The sequence below is a fragment of the Oncorhynchus mykiss genome, chromosome 28, assembly GCF_013265735.2.
Source record: "Oncorhynchus mykiss isolate Arlee chromosome 28, USDA_OmykA_1.1, whole genome shotgun sequence".
NCBI classification, from domain to species: Eukaryota; Metazoa; Chordata; class Actinopteri; order Salmoniformes; family Salmonidae; genus Oncorhynchus; species Oncorhynchus mykiss.
The window spans coordinates 31,628,212-31,655,388 of record NC_048592.1 but is presented as its reverse complement, the minus strand read 5'-3'; the positions used below and the strand labels follow the sequence as shown (position 1 = coordinate 31,655,388).

The 27,177-nt window shown below is 42.8% G+C and overlaps 1 protein-coding gene across 25 annotated transcripts in view; it reads right to left on the bottom strand.

The window, feature by feature from the left end:
• Window positions 1–11,926: 11,926 nt before the first annotated feature.
• The window catches only part of LOC110508221 (kinesin-like protein KIF1A), a 48,680-nt gene continuing 33,429 nt past the window's right edge, over window positions 11,927–27,177 (bottom strand). For 24 of the 25 annotated variants that reach the window (XM_036966074.1, XM_036966080.1, XM_036966078.1 and 21 more), the window contains 11 exons: window positions 25,760–25,874; window positions 25,485–25,618; window positions 25,291–25,352; window positions 22,312–22,457; window positions 21,833–22,021; window positions 21,567–21,638; window positions 19,582–19,688; window positions 17,792–17,914; window positions 17,310–17,502; window positions 16,891–17,009; window positions 11,927–16,680 (listed from right to left, as the gene is read on the bottom strand). In XM_036966074.1, coding sequence (XP_036821969.1) covers window positions 16,641–16,680; window positions 16,891–17,009; window positions 17,310–17,502; window positions 17,792–17,914; window positions 19,582–19,688; window positions 21,567–21,638; window positions 21,833–22,021; window positions 22,312–22,457; window positions 25,291–25,352; window positions 25,485–25,618; window positions 25,760–25,874 — 1,300 coding nt within the window. In that variant the 3' untranslated portion in view covers window positions 11,927–16,640. The remainder of the gene's footprint in view (window positions 16,681–16,890; window positions 17,010–17,309; window positions 17,503–17,791; window positions 17,915–19,581; window positions 19,689–21,566; window positions 21,639–21,832; window positions 22,022–22,311; window positions 22,458–25,290; window positions 25,353–25,484; window positions 25,619–25,759; window positions 25,875–27,177) is intronic. The other variant, XM_036966082.1, reaches the window with a different exon arrangement.

Here is a 27,177-nt window from a genome sequence, read left to right as displayed (position 1 = left end):
CCCTGAACAAGGCAGTTAACCCACCGTTCCTAGGCCGTCATTGAAAATAAGAACATTCTTAACTGACTTGCCTAGTTAAATAAAAGTGTAACATTTTTAAATTAAAGATATAAAAAATATTGGTAAAATCGGTGTCCAAAAATACAGATTTCCGATTGTTATGAAAACTTGAAATCGGCCCTAATTAATCGGCCATTCCGATTCATCTGTCGACCTCTAGTTGAGAGCTTCAAATTCCTTGGTGTTCACATCAACAACAAACTAGAATGGTCCAAACACACCAAGACAGGAAACTAAAAAGATTTGGCATGGGTCCTGAGATCCCCAAAAGCATCTGCAGTTGCAACATCGAGAGCATCCTGACCGGTTGCATCACTGCCTGGTACAGCAATTGCTCGGCCTCCGACCCCAAGGCACTTCACAGGGTAGTGCGTCCGGTCCAGTACAACACTGGGGCAAAGCTGCCTGCCATCCAGGACCTCTACACCAGGCGGTGTCAGAGGAAGGCCCTAAAAATTGTCAAAGACCCCAGCCACCCCAGTCATAGACTATTCTCTCTACTACCGCATGGCAAGCCGTACCGGAGTGCCAAGTCTAGGACAAAAAGGCTTCTCAACAGTTTTTACCCCCAAGCCATAGACTCCTGAACAGGTAACCAAATGGTTACCTGGACTATTTGCATTATGTGCCCCCCCAACCCCTCTTTTAAGCTGCTGCTACTCTCTGTTTATCTTATATGTATAGTCACTTTAGCTATACATTCATGTACATACTACCTCAATTGGCCCGACCAACCAGTGCTCCCGCACATTGGCTAACCTGGCTATCTGCATTGTGTCCCACCACCCGCCAACACCTCTTTTTACGCTTATGCTACTCTCTGTTCATCATGCACAGTCACTTTAACGATACCTACATGTAGATACTACCTCAATAAGCCTGACTAACAGGTGTCTGTATATAGCCTTGCTACTCTTATTTTCAAATGTATTTTTACTGTTGTTTTATTTCTTTACTTACCTACACACACACACACACACACACACACACACACACACACACACACACACACGCACACACATACTTGTTTTTTGTGTGTTTTTTTTCTCCGCTCTATTGGTTAGAGCCTGTAAGTAAGCATTTCACTGTAAAGGTCTACCTGTTGTATTTGGCGCACGTGACAAATAAACTTTGATTTGATTTGATTTGATATATGTATATATACTGTATTCAGTGACTGAGGATTTACAAAATAATCGCTTGATAACCTGTTGAAATATAACTAAATTGTTATATTGTTAAACTCTAACTGAGAATATAATTCTTCAAGGTTTTCTCTAGAGGATGCTATCATGAGCCCGCCAGAGCAACACAATTACACCTGTATTCATAGTCAAACTAGTGTCATGGACATCCTGCACTGTAATGCTTTGAATTTTGGCCAAAATGCACTGTAATATATTGAGTAAAATATTTGGGTTTGTCTTCTTACCAGCTAACATAGAGTGACACTGGTAGGGCTTGGACAGGAAGTGAGGTAAGGTCAGGGTGGCAGCAGCACAGGACATGAACAGCCCTCCCAGGCCATTGAAACGAGGCCGTTGGACCCGGCTCCTAAAGTGACTGACAAACACCACTAGCACCATGTTCCCCATCTGCAGGACACACACATGCAGTCACAGCCCAGTGGGCTTACTACAGTGGGCTAAATTAGAGTGTTTCTTAGTCATCTTAAAACACATCTACTTTGAAACAAAAGTATATACCTTACACATATGGTTATGGGCTTACAGAAAATAACACCTATACCATGTCAGATACAGATTTGAAAGAGTTTGCATCCCAATATTACACTTCAAATATGCACTGCATTCAGAAAGTATTCAGCTCCCTTGACTTTTTCCACATTTTGTTAAGTTACAGCCTTATTCTAAAATGGATTAAATACGAGTTGTTCCTCATCAATCTACACACCCATAATGACAAAGCAAAAACGGGTTGTTGTTTTTTTAGGTCGAACAAATTGTCTGTATAGCTCCGAAACAGGATTGTGTCGAGGCACAGATCTGGGGAAGGGTACCAAAACATTTCTGCAGCATTGAAGGTCCCCAAGAACACAGTGGCCTCCATCATTCTTAAATGGAACAAGTTTGGAACCACCAAGCCTCTTCCTAGAGCTGGTCACTCGGCCAAATTCAACAATCGGGGGAGAAGGGCCTTGGTCAGGGAGGCAACAAAGAACCCAATGGTCACTCTGGCAGGGCTCCAGAGTTCGTCTGTGGAGATGGGAGAACCTTCCAGAAGGACAACCATCTCTGCAGCACTCACCAATCAGGCATTTATGGTAGAGGGGCCAGACGGAAGCCACTCCTCAGTAAAAGACAGCCCGCTTGGAGTTTGTCAAAAGGCACATAAAGGACTCTGACCATGAGAAACAATATTCTCTTGTCTAACGAAAACAAGATTGAACTCTTTGGCCGAAATGCCAAGTGTCACATCTTGAGGAAACCTGGCACCATCCCTACGGTGAAGCATGGTGGTGGCAGCATCATGCAGTGGGGATGTTTTTCAGCGGCAGGGACTGGGAGACGAGTCAGGATTGAGAAAAAGATGAACGGAGCAAAGTGCAGAGATATCCTTGATGAAAACCTACTCCAGAGCGCTCAGGACCTCAGACTGGGGCAAAGGTTCACCTTCCAACAGGACAACAACCCTAAGCACACAGCCAAGACAATGCAGGAGTGGCTTCGGAACAAGTCTCTGAATGTCCTTGAGTGGCCCAGCCAGAGGCCAAACTTGAACCCGATCAAACATCTCTGGAGAGACCTGAAAATAGCTGTGTAGCGACACTCCCCATTCAACCTGACAGAGCTTTAGGGGATCTGCAGAGAAGAATGGTGGAAACTCCCCAAATACAGGTGTGCCAAGCTTGTAGTGTCATACCCAAGAAGACTTGAGGCTGTAATCGCTGCCAAAGGTGCTTCAACAATGTACTGAGTAAAGGGTGTAAATGTGATAATTCAGTTTTAATGTTTTTTATACATTTGTTAAAGTTTATAAAAACTGTTTTTGCTTTGACATTATTGGGTATTGTGTGTAAGGGGGAAAAAAACATTTAATCAGTTTTTAGAAAAAGGCTGTATCAAAATGTGGAAAAAGTCAAGCGGCCTGAATACTTTCCAAATGCACTGTACATCCATAAAGACTGAAATATAACAAAAATGTTTGTCATAGATACACCGTATTTTCAGCTGTTTAAAAAAAGTGTTTAATTATGAAATTATGAAAAATATTAATAACATTCCCTCCAGCTAGTGCTGGAGAGATTTTGCAGTTACACATGACTTTGTGCTGTCCCAGTTGAGAACGGAAGAGGTGCTGTACCTCATGCAGGGAGGAGATGGTGCCCATACTGTAGATGTGCTGTTGAAACCGGAGGGGTGCTCTATGGTGGTGATGCAGCTCTTGACGTAGGCACTTTGCAGCAGCTGGATGAGCTGGAGCAGACTGTGACACAGCACAAATAGCTTGGGGGGACAGTGAGGGAGGAAGAGAATGGAGAGAGGGGGTAGAGAGGAGGGTAGAGAGGGGGTAGAGAGGGGGGTAGAGAGGGGGTAGAGAGATAAAGAAGAAAGGAGACATGCAGAAAGAGAGACGAAGAGAGAGAGACAGAAACAGAGACAGAGACAAACAGAGAGAGACAGAGAGACGAAGAGAGAAACGAAGAGAGAGAGACAAAAAGAGAGCGAGACAGAGAGAGACAGAGACAGAGCGACGAAGAGAGAAACTAAGAGAGAGAGACAGAAATAATGACAGAGACAGAGAGAGACAGAAAGACAGAGACAGAGAGAGAGAGAAAGAGAGACGAAGAGAGAGACAGAGAGAGAAAGAAAGAGACGAAGAGAGAGAGAGAGAGAAAGAGAGATGAAGAGAGAAGAAGATTCTTGGCCGTTTTATCTCTGGTAGACGTTTGTCGACATATGGTATATTGCTGTGGCTACAGAATGAGGGCAAACTGTTTTTGATCTTTACTTTGAGCATGAATATAGACATTTTGCAGTCCGTGCAACACGTGGAATTGAAGAAGTCTAGACTCACACCAGAAATTGACTGATTTCTTTATATGAACTGTGTCATGACGTTGGCCTGGGGGATAGGTTAATGACAGTCATAAATACCTCTTCCCCCCTTTTTCCTCTCTCTACCCTACTGAGGTTACATTTGCAAAACCCATGGTTAACATAGAGATTCTAGGAACATCAGTAGGTGGGGGAAAGGAACTATATTCTGGTAATCCGAACAATTGAACATATGCGGTGGTACTTAATGAATATGATGTCAGTTCGGTTGGCATCTGAGACATTCTCATCAATGACAGTGGAAAGTCTACACATCAGAGTTATCAGATTCACATGGAATTGTTCAATTTAAATGCTTGAATATGAAATTATTCGTGATGGGATGAAATGTGATTTTAGCTTCTAAAATGTGAGATTTGGGTTTTCATAAGGCTCTGCTCAATCAGTGGCCCACCCTGTGAAGGGACATGGGCTATAAAACTTTTCAAACACGCCCTCCTCTCCCTTCCTATGTAAGCCCTTGATGACAATATAACTTCCTGTTCCAAGGACTTGAGGACGACGGTCCAATGTCAGAATGGTTCAGATAATAACTACAGAACGAAGCCAACATCAGCGTGAGCTTTGGTTGCGAATGGTATGAACTTTGAACTCTTATTCACTACAGAAGTGATACCTCCTAGCCGTTGAGTTAGCAACAGCAGATGCAACGAGGGTTAGGAAGGAACAGACAGAGTATCCCGTTTATCACCCAATGACGTTACTACAATGTATCCAATTGACAACCAGAGACATTCTTCAAAGGACTCGGTTTGGCAACACGGCCTTCCATCTACCACCAACCTACCGAAGCGCAGCTCAGAGTAAATATTTGTTGCATTTTCCTTTTCCAAATGGGCGGTAATTTAGGATGCATCAGATACTGTATTTACGATAGCACAGCTTCTCCCTGTGTCCCTCAGTCTTCCCGCTCTTTCACTCAAACCCAGCCCTTTTCCTTTGTGTAACAAGCTGTCATATCTGTTCCGCCCGCTAGGGACGTTTTCCTGTATGACTGTAACGGTTGTCGTCTGGAGATAGAGAGGACCAAAGCGCAGCGTGGTTAGTGTTCATCTTTTTAATGGAAAACTGAACACTTCAAAAACACAAAACAACAAAGTGAAAACCGAAACAGTTCTATCTGGTGCAGACACACAAAGACTGAAAACAACCACTCACAAACCCCAACAGAAAACATTCTACCTAAATATGGTTCCCAATCAGAGATAATTACTAACACCTGCCTCTGATTGAGAACCATATCAGGCCAAACAAGAAACCCCACATAGAAACAGAAAACATAGACTGCCCACCCAACTCACACCCTGACCACACTAAAACAAAGCAAATACAAAAGAACTATGGTCAGAACGTGACAATGACGTAATTTGTAATCAAGTTATGATTTAATTATGTGTATGTGTAATTCTGTGTGATTAGTTAGGTATTTAGTAAATAAATAATTAAACTAAATTTTGTATTGCTGATTCAAATTGTTAGCCAGGGTTCGTGCAGATAACCAAGAATTTACAACTTTCAGATGAGACTGAATTAAGATGACGATTGATATTGACTGCTATTGATGTAAAATATTACTAGGTCTTTAAGAGTTTATTCGGAAGATAACAGCTCTATAAATATTATTTTGTGGTGCCCGACTCTGTAGTTAATTACATTTACATGATTAGCTCAATCAGGTGATATTAATTACGGATAAATTATTTTATAGAATAGCATGTCATATCACTTAATCCGGCATAGCCAAAGACACGACAACTGTAACTCAGTAAAATTGTTGAAATTGTTACATGTTGCATTTATATTTTTGTTCAGTATAGCATTAGGGACTGTTGTAATGAGTCAATGCAAAAACAGTTTGTAATTTGTACTTGGGCAGACATCAGGTTATAGGGGCTTATGTTATTGCTGATTTTAAAACACATAAAACTATTGATGTAAAACAGACTTTCCATGAGATAGATTGTGGATTGTGTATGTGTGTCAATCAGAGGGTGAAAGGGCAAGACAAAATATATAAGTGCCTTTGAACAGGATATGCCAGGCACACTGGTTTGAGTGTGTCAAGAACTGCAACGCTGCTGTTTTTTTTTACTCTCAACAGTTTCCCGAATGTATAAAGAAAGTACCACCACCCAAAGGACATCCAGCCGACTTGACACAACTGTGGGAAGCATTGGAGTCAACACAGGTCAGCATCCCTGGGGAAAGCGTTCGACACCTTGCAGATTCCATGCTCAGACCAATTGAGTCTGTTCTGAGGGCAGAGGGGGGTGCTGATGGTCCCAGGTTGAAAATACAATCTAGAAAGGACTTTCTAATCAGCAGGTTTGCATGGGCTTTCCATGATGACATCACCATAAGGTAAATTGGTTAGTAGACCAATTCCAAACCTCTGCCAATAACAGCTAGTTTAAATGTGTCCCTCCCCACTCAGACTATTCTCAGACAGTCCAAGCAAAATTCTTGCTTGACCATTTTTTAGGGGGCCCATTTTAATGGAAATCTATTACAGTAATGTACTTTATTGTTACCAGAAATGATTTTATATTGATATAAAAACGGCTGATTAGGGCATTTACTATACAACATAAATCAACAATCTAAAAGCTGTAATGATATCATGATCAAGGATGTATTCAGCTTCTTTCAATTGATTTGCAATGACATAACACTCATGCACACTCATTCTGAATTAATAGTCTCTCCAAAAGCCCCAAAATGCACTGAACAGTCTAACAACACAAACAAGTTTTACAAAAAAATATCAAAAGACAAAGTGAAAACCAGGACTAATGTTTGAAATCCTTACAGAAAGCAGGCTGTGGTTGATGTATTTACAGATCTTGTTTTTACTGAAACAGGAGAATTCTGTGGCGCTGCTACACTTTTAAAGCTTTTCTTCCGGACTGGCAGTCTACACTATGAACTAGCCTTGTGCCCAGACACTGACACTATCTGGTGCCCCCTGGATGGTACCTTCCATGTGCTGCAGCAGTCCCAAAGAACGGGGCTTTGATGTCCTCAAATCTGTCAAGCCACAGCCGCTTCCCTTCCTGGATCTCCTGGAGGACCGCCTTGTGGAAGTCCCTGACGGTCTCCCATGGGAAACCCCCTACGTGGTAGAAGACATTGTCTCACATCAGGTGCCCTCATTTTCAGCTCCTCAGCTGTCAACTCCTGCTCCAGGATGTGGAAGTAGCCCAGCATGTAAAGGTCAATGGTCAGGCTGTCGTAGATCGCCTGGGGAGGCAGGAAGTGCTCGGGGCAAGAGGTGGTGGGGCGATGCTGGCTTGGGGATATCGGAGAATATGGGTGTTGACCATCTTGTCCACTGCAGTTTTTACGTGGTAGAAGTGGAAGAGAGAGCTGGGCCGGTGTGGCATCCCCGGTTGTGTTTTCGTCCAATGTTGTATCCCGGAAAGTGTCGACACAGTTCATTGTGTCGACCACGGCCTCGTTCGACCGCCTCCTATCTCACCCTGGCTCTCATGGAGATGGCTTACACCGACTTCAGGAACAGAACAACGATGCGCTCTTGTCTCAAGAGTTGGACCTCAAACTCCTAACCGACACCCGAGACTGCTGATCTCCCTCTCCCCTCCCTCTGCTGCATATTTATAGTACCAATCAAAAGTGTGAACACCTACTCATTGCAGGGTTTTTCTTAATTTTTACTATTCCCTACATTGTAGAATAGTGAAGACAAACTATGAAATAACACATGGAATTATGTAGTAACCAAAAAAGATTCTTCAAAGTAGCCACCTTCTGCCTTGATGACAGCTTTGCACACTCTTGGCATTCTCTCAACCAGCGTCATGAGGTAGTCACCTGGAATGCATTCCAATTAACAGGTGTGCCTTCTTAAAAGTTAATTTGTGGAATTTCTTTCCTTCTTAATGCGTTTGAGCCAATCAGTTGTGTTGTGACAAGGTAGGGGTGGTATACAGAAGATAGCCCTATTTGGTAAAAGACCATGTCCATATTATGTCAAGAACAGCTCAAATAAGCAAAGAGAAACAACAGCAATAGCAGCCCATAGTCACAACTCAGATAGGGCCTTCTGAGTGTTAATTATTCAACGATGGGACTGGATGTCCAGGGATGAGGAAGTACAGTAAATCAAAGGAGACTGGTGGGAGGAGCAATAGGAGGATGGGCTCGTTGTAATGGTAAACAAATATATGTAAACCATGTTTGACTCTGTTCCATTTCAGCCATAACGAGCCAATCCTCTTATAGCTCCTCCCACCAGCCTCTGCTGAGTAGACCAATGGCTATGTGGATGTACAGTTGAAATCGGAAGTTTACATACACCTTAGCCAAATACATTTAAACTCAGTTTTCACAAATCCTGACATTTAATCCTAGTACAAATTCCCTGCCTTAGGTCAGTTAGGATCACCACTTTATTTTAAGAATGTGAAATGTCAGAATAATAGTAGAGAGAATGATTTATTTCAGATTTGATTTCTTTCATCACATTCCCCGTGGGTCACTGAATTAGTATTTGGTAGCATTGCCTTTAAATTGTTTAACTTGGGTCAAACGTTTCGGGTAGCTTTCCACAAGCTTCCCACAATAAGTTGGGTGAATTTTGGCCCATTCCTCCTGACAGAGATGGTGTAACTGAGTCAGGTTTGTAGGCCTCCTTGCTCACACACGCTTTTTCAGTTCTGCCCACAAATTTCAATGGGATTGAGGTCAGGGCTTTGTAATGGCCACTCCAATACCTTGACTTTGTTTTCCTTAAGCCATTTTGCCACCACTTTGGAAGTATGCTTGGGGTCATTGTCCATTTGGAAGACCTATTAGCAACCAAGCTTTAACTTCCTGACTGATGTCTTGAGATGTTGCTTCAATATATCCACATAATTTTCCTCCCTCATGATGTCATCCATTTTGTGAAGTGCACCAGTCCCTTCTGCAGCAAAGCACCCCCATGACATGATGCTGCTACCCCCGTGCTTCACGGTTGGGATGGTGTTCTTCGGCTTGCAAGCCTCCCCCTTTTTCCTCCAAACATAATGATGGTCAAAGTACATTAATCTCTAGGAGACAGAGGGCGTCTCCTTCCTGAACGGTATGACAGCTGCATGGTCCCATGGTGTTTATACTTGCGTACTATTGTTTGTACAGATGAACATGGTACCTTCGGGCATTTGGAAATTTCTCCCAAGGATGAACCAGACTTGTGGAGGTCTACAATTTATTTAGGTCTTGGCTGATTTCTTTTGATTTTCCCATGATGTCAAGCAAAGAGGCACTGAGTATGAAGATAGGCCTTGAAATACATTGACAGGTACACCTCCAATTGAATCAATTGATGTCAATTAGCCTATCAGAAGCTTCTAAAGTCGTGACATCATTTTCTGGAATTTTCCAAGCTGTTTAACAGCAACTTAGTGTATGTAAACTTCTGACCCACTGGAATTGTGATACAGTGAATTATTAGTGAAATAAATCTGTCTGTAAACAATTGTTGGAACAATTATTTGTGTCATGCAAAGTAGATGTCCTAACCGACTTGCCAAAATTCTAATTTGTTAACAAGAAATTTGTGGAGTGGTTGAATGACTCCAAACTAATTGTATGTCAACTTCTGACTTCAACTGTATTGTTACGCAGGGTGGAGCAGGTGAACCCAAGTGCAGACTCAGATGAGGAGACTGGGGGGACAAGGTTACCAAGGTATTTATTGAAAAGTGTGTGTGTAGGGGGGGGGGGTGCAGGCCAGGGGAAGCTCAGGCAGGTAGCAGGGAACCAGGAACTGACACTGGAGCAAGAGAAGTAGGGGCAGGGTAAGCAGGGCCGGAGCAGAATCCAAGGAAGCAGTAGAGCGGGGGTCCAGGGCAGGGGAGCAGGACTGACAAGACCAGGGACATGGACCAGAGTCAGAGTGGACAGAACTGTAGCGGAGAGAAAAGCAGCATCAGGCTAGGGAAACCAGGCACCACAGGATAACAAGCTCTATGCAGGCGCAAACAGCTAGAAATGCAGACTGAGCAGAGGCTACAATCTGGCAGCACGGAAGTGGCAGGGCTGAGTATTTGTAGAGGTATTGATTATGGAACAGGTTGCAGCTGGTGGGGATCTGCTCTGACTCCAGCACACCTGTCTCCACTCACACAATCAGATACACCCACAGAGAGAGAGAGAGAGAGAGAGAGAGCACTGGGAGAGTGGCGGCAGTTTAGGGAGACACAGGATGAGAAGTAGTGGGCGTGGCAGGGGCAGATGTAACATGTATGCATAGATATAAAGCAGTGTTCTATAGCTATGGATGTATGTATGTGCGAGAACCAAACACTTGGGCAGGGGAAAGAAATGACCTACAACAATGGAAGGCCTGTCAGACCAACCAGAACAAAGGCATTGAATACTTCTTGGCTCATTGGGTAGCCTTTATGTTGGAGCATCGGAGACATTTATTGGCTGACTGGTTCATCATTCTGTTATAGCATAGTAGACATTCATTGGCATCAAGCTGTTGATTGATAGAGATTTGGCTTTGCAGTGATGGGGCCAAAACAAAATGAGTGAGGCTATAGGGAGAACATGTGTGAAAAGGCATAGCACTAAAGCCAAACACACACACACAATACAATAATAACAATAATAATAATTCCACATATAAACAGGCCATCTTCCCCAATATGTCACACATTACAAAGGCCCTTTAAACCCTGAATTGGGCTGTATCTTTAGGGTCACACTGTCGCAGCGGTCAACCAAACAACTAATCGTTAAGTACACTGAACAAAAATATAAACGCAACATGTAAAGTGTTGGTCCCATGTTTCTTGAGCTAAAATAAAAGATCCCAGAAATGTTCCAAACGCACAGAAAGCGTATTTCTCTCAAATTTTGTGAGCACATTTGTTTACATCCTTGTTAGTGAGTATTTCTCCTTTGCCAAGATAATCCATCCACCTGACAGGTGTGGCATATCAAGAATCTGATTAAACAGCATGATATTTATAAAGGTGCACCTTGTGCTGGGGATAATAAAAGGCCACTCGAAAATGTGCAGTTTTGTCACAAAACACAATGCCACCGATGTCTCAAGTTTTGAGGGAGCGTGCAATTGGCATACTGACTGCAGGAAATGTTTACCAGAGCTGTTGCCAGAGAATGTAATGTTAATTTCTCTACCATAAGCTGCCTCCAACATCGTCCAACGTCGTTTTAGAGAATTTGGCAGTACGTCCAACCGGACTCACAACTCCAGACCCACATGTATGGCGTTGTGTGGGCGACATTGTGAACAGAGTGCCCCGTGATGGCAGTGGGGCTAAGGTATGAGCAGGCATAAGCTACGGACAACAAACACAATTGCATTTTATCAATGGCAATTTGAATGCACAAAATTACCGTGCCGAGATCCTGAGGCTCATTGTGATGACAATTTTTTTAAAGGTATCTGCGGCTAACAGATGCATATCTGTACTCCCAGTCATGTGAAATCCATAGAATAGAAATTGACTGACTTCCTCAAATGAACTGTAACGCAGTAAAATCAATGAAATTGTTGCATGTTGTGTTTATATTTTTGTTCAGTATATTTCATTAGTTGAATTAGATGTGTTAGTGCTGGGCTGGAGCAAAAACCTGCACACCATGTACAGTAGGGGCCCCGGGAACAGGTCTGAACAACACTACATTAGAGACACTTTTTACACATTTCAAACCAGCACGTCCTTGCATCCTTGTATAAGGTAGGATCTATGAGTTTTAGATGATTGGCGATGCCAGACAACAAAATCCAGACAAAGGACACAAGCAAATGTTGCATAAGTTCCACATTTATTTCACTTTATTCTGACAAATTGTTGACGTGTCCACAAACATTAGAAGACACTAGAACTCCAACACTCAAAAGATAACGTGAGCACTGAGATGATATCACAGGCCAGTTATTATGGAACGGGGGTTACATCTGTGCGATCGGACCCACCACAGCCAATCAGGTTCATTATTGACAAGACAAGAGCCAATCAAATGTCAAGTTCAATGCAGAGTCATTTAGGCGGGCGTTTAGTATACGGGTCTGTTTCTATACAAAGCTGCACTGAGGGGGATAGGGCGTCATTAGCAAGCAGTGAGGGAAAGAGAGAGCAGGGTGAAGAAGAGGCAGATCCACATGCTTGGATCCGGGAAATGTAATGCTACATAAAAAAGCTGTCAAAGCAGTAACAGAATCCATCTGTATTTGTATATATAGCCGGCTCACGGAACTTCAAATGCATCGTTTTAACTTCTTCCTTGAGGATGGAACTTCATATATCCTAGCTGTAAGAAGAACCCTAGTTTTAAGAAGTATCCTAGCGTTAAGAAGTGCCCTAGTTTTAAGAAGCATCCTAGTTTTAAGGAGCATCTTAGTTTAAAGAAGTACCCTGGTTTTAAGAAGTATCCTAGTTTTAAGAAGTAGAGTTAAGAGTTAGTAGACGCTAAACGATAAAGCGACAATAGTACAGTTTCAAACAAAACAACATCTCCTTCTTTTGAGGGATAATATTGTAACCCCCAAACAATCTTATGCATTCTGTACATTTTTAATATGATAAATGATGATGTGATAAGTACAATAAATTATACTTGGATGACAATTCAATAGCCCTAATATTCCTTACTCACGTAATCCACCTCCAAATAGAAACAAGAATTCATAAATAAAGCTTTCTTTTCTTCCATTGGTTGAGCAGGCAAAATAGTGGCATACCAGTGTACACCAAAGTAAAAAAAAAAAGTTGCATACGACACACACCAAGATGACCACAACCGGGTCGGCAGGTAGCCTAGTAGTTAAGAGCGTTGGGCCAGTAACCGAAAGATTGCTGGTTTGAATCCCCGAGCCAACAAGGTGAGAAAAAACCATCTGTCGATGTGACCTGGAGCAAGGCACTTAACCTTAATTGCTCATGTAAGTCGCTCAGGAAACGAGTGTCTGCTAAATGACTAAAATGTTAAAAAATTTAAAAAAAACAGCTCCACAATATGAAACCCAGAGATAGGTTGTAAATTTAATTAGTTCATAGTATATATCTTGTGATAGGTTGTATTTAAGTTTTAGCATTCTAGAAACAGAAACCAAAGAACCGTGTGATTTTCCACTGAAACCAATCAACTCTCAATTATTGCACTGCAGTATGTACGCAATATATTCCTTGTAGGAAGGATATAAGAAGATATGTTCATAATTGACGATATAAGCGCTTATTAATATTATTTGAGGAAAATCATGTGTGAGTATGCCATGTCTTGCATGTTGCTCCCTTGCTGTGGCTATCTGAGCATGCTCTGTAGGTTGGCAGGCCTGAGGCATGCATAAAAACCCAACACTGTGTGTTAGATGGGAGAATTGTGTTTGACCAAAAACACGAACCTCGCCATACAAACAAGGAACAACCGTAGGACATGATCCAATTGGCTGTCTGGCCATGGCTGGTCTGCTGCACTCACACATGATGTTGCTGTAAACACAACACTAACGCTTGGTTTTCAATAAAGCAAAAGGACGTACAAAAGCATAGAACACTCAGACTATGAGACAACAGGCCACTTCAGTTTGAAATTGTCCATCTCCTACGGCTGCTAGACCAAGGTGGTACTAAAGAGTCACTTTGCTTCAGTCGGCAGTGCCACCTTGATTCACTTTGGACTACTCTCGTTTCAGATAGCAGTTTGTGGTCATCTGGGTGTGAAAGAATAGTCACAGCGACAATAAACCACAGCCAAAGTCCCCAGGATGTGCGACTTCATAACATCTACATACTGTATAGGTTTCTGACACAAGCATCAGGCTGTAAAACAGCTATACAAAAGCAAAGCAGAGGAGGTTAGCTGCTACTTTACACAAGAAGCTAGTGTAGCCTATAGACTGTACACATATTAGTCAAAATGGATAGAATCACATGGACACACGGCATCAATATTAGGTTCATAGCATCAGAGTAAATAAAAGCTTGCTTCAATACATGTCCCATTGAGCTAATGTGGTGGACGTCAACGATACTAAAGTGTGGATTGGATGAAAAACAGGAGAGAGAGAGAGAGCGAAGTGGAGAAAGGGAGGCACTACCTGGTGCATAGCGATGCACTTTCAGACAACTCGACTGGTGGAAAAAAGGTCAAAAATATCCCAGTAACTTATCAATAGAGTATAATCACAGGGTTCTTTTAAATTATTCAATGTACTGCAACCCACCACCATAGAAGGCAAAGTAACCCACCACCATAGAAGGCAAAGTAACCCACCACCATAGAAGGCAAAGTAACCCACCACCATAGAAGGCAAAGTAACCCACCACCATAGAAGGCAAAGTAACCCACCACCATAGAAGGCAAAGTAACCCACCACCATAGAACACAAAGTAACCCACCACCATAGAACGCAAAGTAACCCACCACCATAGAAGGCAAAGTAACCCACCACCATAGAACACAAAGTAACCCACCACCATAGAAGGCAAAGTAACCCACCACCATAGAACACAAAGTAACCCACCACCATAGAACGCAATAAACATCCTCTTGCTGGAGAGGAGCCATTCTTAGTGTATCCACGTGGAATATTTAACTTATAAACATACATTCAGGGCCAATAGCAGAATCGTAGATATTACATTAATATCTCACTAAAACCTAGGAGACATTTTTTCAAGTCTACATGACAGAGGATCTCTTCACTATTTTAAATAGATTGGACTGCTTTGGTTAAAAACAACTGAGTGAATGGGACAGACATCAACTCAAGAGAATATAATGCAAGAATAAAGTACCATGCGACAAAACTGGTCAGTGATCCCACACAAATAAATTGAACTGGTCAGTGATCCCACACAAATAAATTGAACTGGTCAGTGATCCCACACAAATAAATTAAACTGGTCAGTGATCCCACACAAATAAATTAAACTGGTCAGTGATCCCACACAAATAAATTAAACTGGTCAGTGATCCCACACAAATAAATTAAACTGGTCAGTGATCCCACACAAATAAATTAAACTGGTCAGTGATCCCACACAAATAAATTAAACTGGTCAGTGATCCCACACAAATAAATTAAACTGGTCAGTGATCCCACACAAATAAATTAAACTGGTCAGTGATCCCACACAAATAAATTAAACTGGTCAGTGATCCCACACAAATAAATTAAACTGGTCAGTGATCCCACACAAATAAATTAAACTGGTCAGTGATCCCACACAAATAAATTAAACTGGTCAGTGATCCCACACAAATAAATTAAACTGGTCAGTGATCCCACACAAATAAATTAAACTGGTCAGTGATCCCACACAAATAAATTAAACTGGTCAGTGATCCCACACAAATAAATTAAACTGGTCAGTGATCCTACACAAATAAATTAAACTGGTCAGTGATATATAAATTAAACTGGTCAGTGATCCCATACAAATAAATTAAACTGGTCAGTGATATATAAATGAAAACTAAAATAACAAATAAATAATGTATATACACAAAGAATATGTAAACGGTCAAGGACACATTGCTCTCCAGTGTGAGTCAGGCAGGTGGCGTATTATATTGCCTAATGCTCTACAAACATGTTACTATGAAATGTCAACACAGTGAACTCGCCATTCTCCAAGCATGGAAGGCAAAGAGTCATCCTATTGCCCTATCATATCCCCAGTACCCTAATCTGTCCATTACATTATCCAACTATTACAATACCCCACTTCTATCCCACTGTATACTGTCCAAAACCTGGATATATATTTACGTTCATCCTATACTGTCTAAAACCTTGGATAAAAACAGATACAACGACAACGAGTTCCAGTTTGCGACTGGCAGCCATTTCAACATGAGGTAAATGTGGATATGCTGTTTTAACACGAGAACACACACACAGAAACAGATATCTCTTATGAGAGGACTAGAAAAGGGAATATACCATGTCACCATTAGTATTTTTCTTATCAGTCTACAGTGTTTATAAGAAATACATGAGTGGTTTTGATCTGGGGTTTAATGTACAGTCAGAGTGGGGCGGTAGTAAGTAGCAGGCCATTGAAACTGATAACAACTTGGACTAAGACTTATACACTATACCGTTTCTCTTTGTTTGGATAAACCCTATGGGGACTGTTAGCATGTTAGATAACGGTAAAGTTTACGTGCACATGACAATGGGGCGTGTCACAACCAGGCACAATACAGCCAGCAGGGGTAAGCCCCACTACACAGGGTCGGGTTGTTAGTTAAGTCTTACATGGGTATTAAGGGTGTTTAATGGGTAGTTTAAACTGTGCGTGTTCCAGGTAACCAGGAAGAGGCTTCAAATAGGGCATCAGCTGGGATGGTTTTAAGTGCAGTTTGGGGAAGTATCAGCGACAGGATGGAGCACTGTTAGGACAGGGAGAGCTGTTTAGATGAGCTGTATACAGGAGAGGGTCAGTGGAGCTTTGAGATTGTGTTTTTGTTTTCTTTTTTCTCCCCCCCTCCCGTATGTGTTCCTCTCTCTCACATCCTTGGGCCTGACTTTCTTCTGGAGAGCTTAGACCTTGGGGAGGGAGGGAAAAGAGGGGAGGGTTAATGTTTGACTGAAAATGATCGGGGGCAGACAGTGAATTTTAATTAGAAATTAGCTTGAACAAGTGTTTACGAGGAGATTTAAGTAACCTGGTATTACACAAAAAAATTACATTTTGAGGAAGGGTTTTCATTGATGAACACGAGGTAACAATGTTGAGGCAGTGAGGGGTTACTATACCTGATAGTTCCGGCGAGCAGGGGGTTAAAAGCATACAGCCAGTCGTGCATCTCCTTGTCATTACTGGCCTGGAGGAGTATTCCACGATGCTCGGTGCACACTGCAAATGTGTTTGGAGTCTAAAAGCAGAAATGATTTAGATCACTAAAAGGATCTGGTAAATTAACTAGAATTCGACAGATACAGGAAATCAATGGTATAAAAAATATATTTATTATCCATTTATTAAAAATATATATTTGTCTATTAACAAAAAATATATCCAAGAAGTACATTCCAACAAACATATTAGTGGTATACTGTATTTTTGGTATATCCATTGTATATTTGTAATATATGAGTGATTTATTTGTAAAATGTATATGGTATATTTTTGATATATTTATGAAATATTTGGAAGAGGTTTCTGTCAGTCCTACCCGGAGCAGAGTCTGCTTGTCCTCGCTGTATTCCACCTGGGCAGAGGAGAGGTTGATGACAGCGCGCTCCACATTGTCCCTCTCGTTGCGGTACAGGTAGACGTAGGGCCGGCGTACCACCACGTAGCGCTTCACCCAGCCACTGGTGTGGGGCTCCAGGAAGTGCAGGTAGCCTTTCTTCGACACGATGGGGCTGCAGCCCAGGGGAGATAGAAGGACAGTTATATTTCACTTATATATGAAGTAAACATCATATTTTCTTATTTATTGTTGATTTAGTAGAAATACAGCCCATCCGAATAACTTAAGTATTGCTCATAAATTTTTTCATCTTTATAGTGATTCCAAACAATGAATCTAGCAGAGATATATCATAATTCACCCCAATATCAAACTGTATGACTCGTCTGACCTCTATGGAATCCTGTACAGCAGTCTAGTCCTAGCTGAAATTGCTAAGCCCCAGAGTGGTCTGGTCTCACCTGACGCGGATCTCCTGGATGTCAGGGACGAAAGTGCAGCCTCTACCCGGGATCCTCTTCCTATCTACAGGGCTGAAGGGGTCCAGGTCTGGGGTTGAAGCTCCAGAGCTGGGCTCAATGTGTCTGCAGACCAGAGATAACGTTCCATCAATGTTCTCTCAACTTTCTTAAAACGTTCTCTGTGCTTTCTCAATGTTCTATCAATGCCCTTTTAACAAAGCTCTTTCTACAAAGCGAATTAAGTCATTTGCATATACAGAGCATTCGGAAAGAATTCAGACCCCTTGACTGTTTCCACATTTTGTTACGTTACCGCCTTATTCTAAAATTGATTAAATCATTTTTCCCCTCATCAATCTACACACAATACCCCATAATGACAACGCAAAAACAGCCTTTTAGAACTTTTTGCAAATGTATAATATTTTTTTTTTTAAATCACATTTACAGAATTATTCAGGCCCTTTACTCAGTACTTTGTTGAAGCACCTTTGGCAGCGATTACAGCCTTGGGTATTCTTGGGTATGACGCTACAACTTCGGGAGTATTTCGGGACTTTCTCCCATTCTTCTCTGCAGATCCTCTCATGCTCTGTGGGGAGCTTTTTTCAGGTCTCTCCAGAGATGTTTGATCGGGTTCAAGTCCGGGCTCTGGCTGGGCCACTCAAGGACAGTCAAAGACATGTCCCGAAACCACTCCTGCGTTTTCTTGGCGGTGTGCTTAGGGTCGTTGTCCTGTTGGAAGGTGAACCTTCGCCCTAGTCTGAGGTCCTGAGCGCTCTGGAGCAGGTTTTCATCAAGGATCTCTCTGCACTTTGCTCGTTCATCTTGCCCTCGATACTGACTCGTCTCCCAGTCCCTGCCACTGAAAAACATCCCCAGAGCAGGATGCTGCTACCACCATGCTTCACCGTAGGGATGGTGCCAGGTTTCCTCCAGATGTGACGCTTCGCAATCAGGCCAAAGAGTTCAAACTTGGTTTCATCAGACCAGAGAATCTTGTTTCTCATGGTCTGAGAGTCCTTTAGGTGCCTTTTGGCAGACACCAAGTGGGATTTCATGTGCCTTTTACTGAGGAGTGGCTTCCGTCTGGCCACTCTACCATAAAGGCCTGATTGGTGGAGTGCTGCAGAGATGGTTGTCCTTCTGGAAGTTTCTCCCATCTCCACAGAGGAACTCTGGAGCTCTGTCCGAGTGACCATCGGGTTCTTGGTCACCTCCCTGACCAAGGCCCTTCTCCCCCGATTGCTCAGTGTGGCCGGGCAGCCAGTTCTAGGAGAGTCTTGGTGGTTCCAAACTTCTTCCATTTAAGAATGATGGAGGCCACTGTGTTCTTGGGGACCTTCAATGCTGCATACATTTTTTTGTGCCCTTTCCCAGATCTGTGCCTCGAAACAATCCTGTCTCGAAGCTCATGACTTGGTTTTTGCTCTGACATGCACTGTCAACTGTGGGAACTTATAGACAATCTTATATAGATGATCGATGGAGCTCAATTTTGAGTCTCATAGCAAATGGAATACTTATGTAAATAAGATATTTATGTTTCTTATTTTTTATAATTATTATTTTTTTAAAGTTTTCATGTTGTCATTATGGGGGTGTGGGGGTGTAGATTGTGTAGATTGATAAGGAAAAACATTTATTTAATCCATTTTAGAATAAGGCTGTAACATAACAGAATGTGGAAAATGTCAAGGGGTCTGAATACTTTCCGTATACTACTTGTCAACAGCAGGTCTGGGGTGAATAAAATGGGAGTGAGGGGTGACAGTTGAAAGGACTCATACCTGATGTCATAATGTCCCTCCACCAATGAGGGGCAAGTAGAGGACGGCGTTAGCGTGCTCAGACCAGAAGAGGACGGTGACATCAGCGACGCTGACATCTCAGACAGCTGAAACACGTACACACAAGCATACACAGATAATCACACACACACACACATACAAACAAACATGAACATATACACACACAAAATAAGCACACACAAACACGCACATACAATGACACCATTATACATTCATCAACAGTTCCCATGTATTGCATTTGGAGGGTCTATGACAGAATCTGATACTCATCAAGTCATCCGATGAGGTCATGAGAGGACATGTGTTTCAGCCCCAGGCTTTGGTAACACATGTAGAGACAACATGCTGTAGTAGGGACAGAGAAGCCTGACATTCTCTGAGACGGGGGTGGGAGGAGAGGGGGGTTGGAGGAGAGGGGGCTAGGGGTGAGAATGAGAAAATCTGTAGGTTGGGTGAAGGATTCCATAGAACAGAAGTAAATCAATGGAAAAGATGGGACCTCAGGGGGGATGGGGTTGACGAGTGATGATGAGCAACTGAATATTCATTCATTCATTAAGAGAAGTGAATAAGGTAGTTATTTTGTTTTAATGTTAAGTTCTTCATTCAAATGTATTTCCTTGTTAGAATTCAGTTTTTTGTTAGAGTTTAGTTCTTTGTTTAACAAATAAGCAAATGATCAGAAAGGCTGCGTGTGTTAACTAGACAGGGGATCGGGAGAGAAAGGATGTAGATGACAGATGTCTTGGGTGGGATCAGTGAGAATCGTCTGGAATCTATAGGGGGCGGCACGTTTGATGGTATACAAAGTGCTTTGGGCTAGGGGCTGGCTGGGTAAAAGAATCATGCACGGTGTACTGTAAGTTGGTTATAAAGTGGGTTAACAGGCCTGGGGGCTGGGTTCTGTAAGTGGGTTATAGAGTGGGTTAAAGGGCCTGGGGGCTGGGTTCTGTAAGTGGGTTATAGAGGGGGTTAACAGGCCTGGGGGCTGGGTTCTGTAAGTGGGTTATAGAGTGGGTTAACAGGCCTGGGGGCTGGGTTCTGTAAGTGGGTTATAGAGGGGGTTAACAGGCCTGGGGGCTGGGTTCTGTAAGTGGGTTATAGAGGGGGTTAACAGGCCCGGGGGCTGGGTTCTGTAAGTGGGTTATAGAGGGGGTTAACAGGCCTGGGGGCTGGGTTCTGTAAGTGGGTTATAGAGGGGGTTAACAGGCCCGGGGGCTGGGTTCTGTAAGTGGGTTATAGAGGGGGTTAACAGGCCTGGGGGCTGGGTTCTGTAAGTGGGTTATAGAGGGGGTTAACAGGCCTGGGGGCTGGGTTCTGTAAGTGGGTTATAGAGTGGGTTAACAGGCCTGGGGGCTGGGTTCTGTAAGTGGGTTATAGAGGGGGTTAACAGGCCTGGGGGCTGGGTTCTGTAAGTGGGTTATAGAGGGGGTTAACAGGCCCGGGGGCTGGGTTCTGTAAGTGGGTTATAGAGGGGGTTAACAGGCCTGGGAGCTGGGTTCTGTAAGTGGGTTATAGAGTGGGTTAACAGGCCTGTTGGCTGGGTTCTGTAAGTGGGTTATAGAGGGGGTTAACAGGCCTGGGGGCTGGGTTCTGTAAGTGGGTTATAGAGGGGGTTAACAGGCCTGGGGGCTGGGTTCTGTAAGTGGGTTATAGAGGGGGTTAACAGGCCTGGGGGCTGGCTTCTGTATGTGGGTTATAGAGTGGGTTAAAGGCCTGGGGGCTGGGTTCTGTAAGTGGGTTATAGAGGGGGTTAACAGGCCTGGGGGCTGGGTTCTGTAAGTGGGTTATAGAGTGGGTTAACAGGCCTGGGGGCTGGGTTCTGTAAGTGGGTTATAGAGTGGGTTAACAGGCCTGGGGGCTGGGTTCTGTAAGTGGGTTATAGAGGGGGTTAACAGGCCTGGGGGCTGGGTTCTGTAAGTGGGTTATAGAGGGGGTTAACAGGCCTGGGGGCTGGGGCTCACCTTGCTCTCACTGGCACTGCTGCTCACCTGGCTGTACTCCCTGTTGAATGTATGCATGAGCAACCGCAGACACTGAGACCGCAGGAGGAGGAGAGGAGGAGAAGAGGAGAGGAGGAGCAGAAAAATGTATTATTATTACTAATAATCACAACCATTAAAAGTCCAAAAAAAGAGAGTGAACCAGAAAGTGTTCTGGCAAGCAAGCGTTGTATTAGGAGCTCCAAGGTAGGCCTGGTTCCTAATAGAAGCCAGGGACTTGTAGTCACCTTGGCAGCCAGCTCCCTTTGCCTCTGGCTGGGGCTTTCCAGGGCGGGACTGCCCCCGGGGCTGTAGCTGAGGATGGGGCTCTTAGCAAAGTCGCTGATGTCGCCACTCTTGCAGAGCGCGTCTTGCCCCGCGGCCAGGGTGGCCTCTAGTTTCTCCCGCAGCAGCAGGTAGTGCCTGGTCTTCTCTACCTGTAGTGACACACACAGAGAAACTGCTGAGTCTCTGGCACAAAATGGCCACTGTCCATTATCCAGGTGAGTGACTCATTGGTGAGTAGTACCGCCACACAATACTATTTTGAAAACAGCTACTGTTTATGAATAGAAACATAATTGATTACTTGTTATTCAGACCACATTTCATTGGCAAAGTATTGTTTGTTTATTTCATTCATTCATTGACTAACTATCACACTTGACTCCACCCCTCTGAATTCCGGCCCACCCACCCTACAGACCCTACCAATCCAAGGCCTCACCTCCTGCAGCAGGCTGAGTTTCTCCAGCTCCCACTGGTGGTCCAGGATGAGGCTGTCGCTACGGGGCCTCCACCCAGCCAGGTTCTCCTCTCCACGGACGTACGCCACTGAGGTGTCCAAGACGCGCCTGCGCCGCCGCTGCATACCTGAGGGGAAAAAATTGTAAAAAGACAGCCATGTCAAATATAGAAACAGAACTATGTTTATATACTGCCTATATACTGTCTGTATACTGTTTATATACTGCCTATATACTGTCTGTATACTGCCTATATATACTGTCTATATACTGCCTATATACTGTATATATATACTGTCTGTATACTGCCTATATACTGCCTATATACTGCCTATATACTGCCTATATATACTGTCTGTATACTGCCTATATATACTGTCTGTATACTGCCTATATACTGCCTATATACTGCCTATATACTGTATATATATACTGTCTGTATACTGCCTATATACTGCCTATATACTGCCTATATACTGCCTATATACTGTCTGTATACTGCCTATATATACTGCCTATATACTGTCTATATACTGTCTTTATACTGCCTATATATACTGCCTATATACTGCCTATATATACTGTCTATATACTGTATATATACTGCCTATATACTGTATATATATATATATATATATATATATATATATATATATATATATATATATACACTACCTATATATACTGCCTATTTACTGTATATATACTGCCTATATACTGTCTGTATACTGCCTATCTATACTGTCTATATACTGCCTATATACTGTATATATACTGCCTATATACTGTATATATACACTGCCTATATATACTGCTCATATACTGCCCATATCCTGCTCATATACTGTCTATATACTGCCTATATATACTGCATATATACTGCCTATATACAGATATACTGTTTATATACTGTCTAAAATACTGCCTATATACAGATGTACTTTCTATATACTGTCTATATACTGCCAGAACACACTGGGATGTGGGTTGCAGCTCAATCCAGATTTATCTCCAGACAGATTGAACTGTGAAATTGACAGTTGCACACACAAGTTGGATGAAATGCATCCCAGATACTTGTGTAGAATGCATGGATACAACCCTTAGCCATGGTATATTGGTCATACAGTGCCTTGCGAAAGTATTCGGCCCCCTTGAACTTTGCAACCTTTTGCCACATTTCAGGCTTCAAACATAAATATATAAAACTGTATTTTTTTGTGAAGAATCAACAACAAGTGGGACACAATCATGAAGTGGAACGACATTTATTGGATATTTCAAACTTTTTTAACAAATCAAAAACTAAAAAATTGGGGGTGCAAAATTATTCAGCCCCCTTAAGTTAATACTTTGTAGCGCCACCTTTTGCTGCGATTACAGCTGTAAGTCGCTTGGGGTATGTCTCTATCAGTTTTGCACATCGAGAGACTGACATTTTTTCCCATTCCTCCTTGCAAAACAGCTCGAGCTCAGTGAGGTTGGATGGAGAGCATTTGTGAACAGCAGTTTTCAGTTCTTTCCACAGATTCTCGATTGGATTCAGGTCTGGACTTTGACTTGGCCATTCTAACACCTGGATATGTTTATTTTTGAACCATTCCATTGTAGATTTTGCTTTATGTTTTGGATCATTGTCTTGTTGGAAGACAAATCTCCGTCCCAGTCTCAGGTCTTTTGCAGACTCCATCAGGTTTTCTTCCAGAATGGTCCTGTATTTGGCTCCATCCATCTTCCCATCAATTTTAACCATCTTCCCTGTCCCTGCTGAAGAAAAGCAGGCCCAAACCATGATGCTGCCACCACCATGTTTGACAGTGGGGATGGTGTGTTCAGGGTGATGAGCTGTGTTGCTTTTACGCCAAACATAACGTTTTGCATTGTTGCCAAAAAGTTCCATTTTGGTTTCATCTGACCAGAGCACCTTCTTCCACATGTTTGGTGTGTCTCCCAGGTGGCTTGTGGCAATCTTTAAACGACACTTTTTATGGATATCTTTAAGAAATGGCTTTCTTCTTGCCACTCTTCCATAAAGGCCAGATATGTGCAATAGATGACTGATTGTTGTCCTATGGACAGAGTCTCCCACCTCAGCTGTAGATCTCTGCAGTTCATCCAGAGTGATCATGGGCCTCTTGGCTGCATCTCTGATCAGTCTTCTCCTTGTATGAGCTGAAAGTTTAGAGGGACGGCCAGGTCTTGGTAGATTTGCAGTGGTCTGATACTCCTTCCATTTCAATATTATCGCTTGCACAGTGCTCCTTGGGATGTTTAAAGCTTGGGAAATCTTTTTGTATCCAAATCCGGCTTTAAACTTCTTCACAACAGTATCTCGGACCTGCCTGGTGTGTTCCTTGTTCTTCATGATGCTCTCTGCGCTTTTAACGGACCTCTGAGACTATCACATTGCAGGTGCATTCATAAGGAGACTTGATTACACACAGGTGGATTGTATTTATCATCATTAGTCATTTAGGTCAACATTGATTCATTCAGAGATCCTCACTGAACTTCTGGAGAGAGTTTGCTGCACTGAAAGTAAAGGGGCTGAATAATTTTGCACGCCCAATCTTTCAGTTTTTGAATTGTTAAAAAAGTTTGAAATATCCAATAAATATCGTTCCACTTCATGATTGTGTCCCACTTGTTGTTGATTCTTCACAAAAAAATACAGTTTTATATCTTTATGTTTGAAGCCTGAAATGTGGCAAAAGGTCGCAACGTTCAAGGGGGCCGAATACTTTCGCAAGGCACTGTAATACCACAAATCTCAGAGGTGCCTTTTGCTATTATAAACTGGTTACCAACGTAATTAGAGCAGTAAAAAATACATGTTTTGTCATACCCGTGGTATTACGGTCTGATATACCACGGCTGTCAGCCAATCAGCATTCAGTGCTCGAACCACCCAGTTAATAATTGTGTTTATAATCAAGCATTCTGCCATTCCTTTACTCTACCTGGACTTCCGGCATCAGCGACATGGCAGAGACTGACTTCATACACTCCAGTGACACGGTTACTGAGGAAGAGAAGAGAGGACAGAGTTAGTACTGTCAGATTCCACAGAGAGGGCTTGAGGTGGGGCCTACCCACATAGAGATATATAACCTAGAATAATATGGTCTAATTCTATTTCTACGGGCCTAGCTACCTCTCTGAGGGCCTTAGGCAGCCGGTGCTGAAAAGGTTTCTAATGGAGCGAGAGGCAGGAAGCTTGGCGTCACGGGAGTAGAACACCATACAGAAGTCTTTGGTGATCACCGTCGGCTGGGTGCAGTTCTCCATCTGAAAGGAATGGACCAGAACCAGCATTAAACTCACATCACTTTACATTGTAGTGTACAGGCTAACTCACCACTTCCCCCCCATCAATATAGAGAGCCAACATGGGTGATGTTTCTGGGTTGCAGCGAAGGAAATGTTTACCTCTAGGTAGGCTGAGAGGGTGATGTAGATCTTCTCTCCATAGGGAGTGACGCGGTTCAAAAGGAGGGAGTTGTGCATGGAGCTGTCCCATGCTGCCTCAAACCGGTAAAACGTCCTGTAGGTAAACACAAGGGAAAAAGTTAGTGTTTTTTTGTGTCTAGTACAGGAGGCTGGTGGTACCTTAATTGGGGAGGACAGGCACGTGGTAACGGCCAGAGCGGAATTGGTGGAAAGGTATCAACAACATCAAACAAATGGCTTCCGTGCTTTTGATGCCATTCCATTCGCTCCATTCCAGCCATTATTATGAGCCGTCCTCCCCTCAGCAGCCTCCACTGGTGTATGGACGTTGTTTTCAATTTGTCAATGATGAGTGACTGGAAACACGTAGTATGACTTTCCTTCATCGGCATAGATCAGGCAGTATCAAGAGGAAAGGGTATTCAGTTGTGCAAGCCCTTCAAAGACAAGGGGTACTGAAACAAACTCTATACATGGACAGAAACAACAGCTTTGAATTCACTGCTAAGCGTCATGTCAAATGAACATGTCGGGTTAAAAACAACTGCAGAAAAAAGTTAGAAATAAAACAACAAAAAGCAAAGAAACAAAGAGTTGAGAAGCAGAAAGGTTGTATAAAGAGAGGAGAGAAGGAGAAAGGTTGTATAAAGAGAGGAGAGAAGCAGAAAGGTTGTATAAAGAGAGGAGAGAAGCAGAAAGGTTGTATAAAGAGAGGAGAGAAGGAGAAAGGTTGTATAAAGAGAGGAGAGAAGCAGAAAGGTTGTATAAAGAGAGGAGAGAAGGAGAAAGGTTGTATAAAGAGAGGAGAGAAGCAGAAAGGTTGTATAAAGAGAGGAGAGAAGGAGAAAGGTTGTATAAAGAGAGGAGAGAAGCAGAAAGGTTGTATAAAGAGAGGAGAGAAGGAGAAAGGTTGTATAAAGAGAGGAGAGAAGCAGAAAGGTTGTATAAAGAGAGGAGAGAAGGAGAAAGGTTGTATAAAGAGAGGAGAGAAGCAGAAAGGTTGTATAAAGAGAGGAGAGAAGCAGAAAGGTTGTATAAAGAGAGGAGAGAAGCAGAAAGGTTGTATAAAGAGAGGAGAGAAGGAGAAAGGTTGTATAAAGAGAGGAGAGAAGGAGAAAGGTTGTATAAAGAGAGGAGAGAAGCAGAAAGGTTGTATAAAGAGAGGAGAGAAGCAGAAAGGTTGTATAAAGAGAGGAGAGAAGCAGAAAGGTTGTATAAAGAGAGGAGAGAAGCAGAAAGGTTGTATAAAGAGAGGAGAGAAGGAGAAAGGTTGTATAAAGAGAGGAGAGAAGCAGAAAGGTTGTATAAAGAGAGGAGAGAAGCAGAAAGGTTGTATAAAGAGAGGAGAGAAGCAGAAAGGTTGTATAAAGAGAGGAGAGAAGGAGAAAGGTTGTATA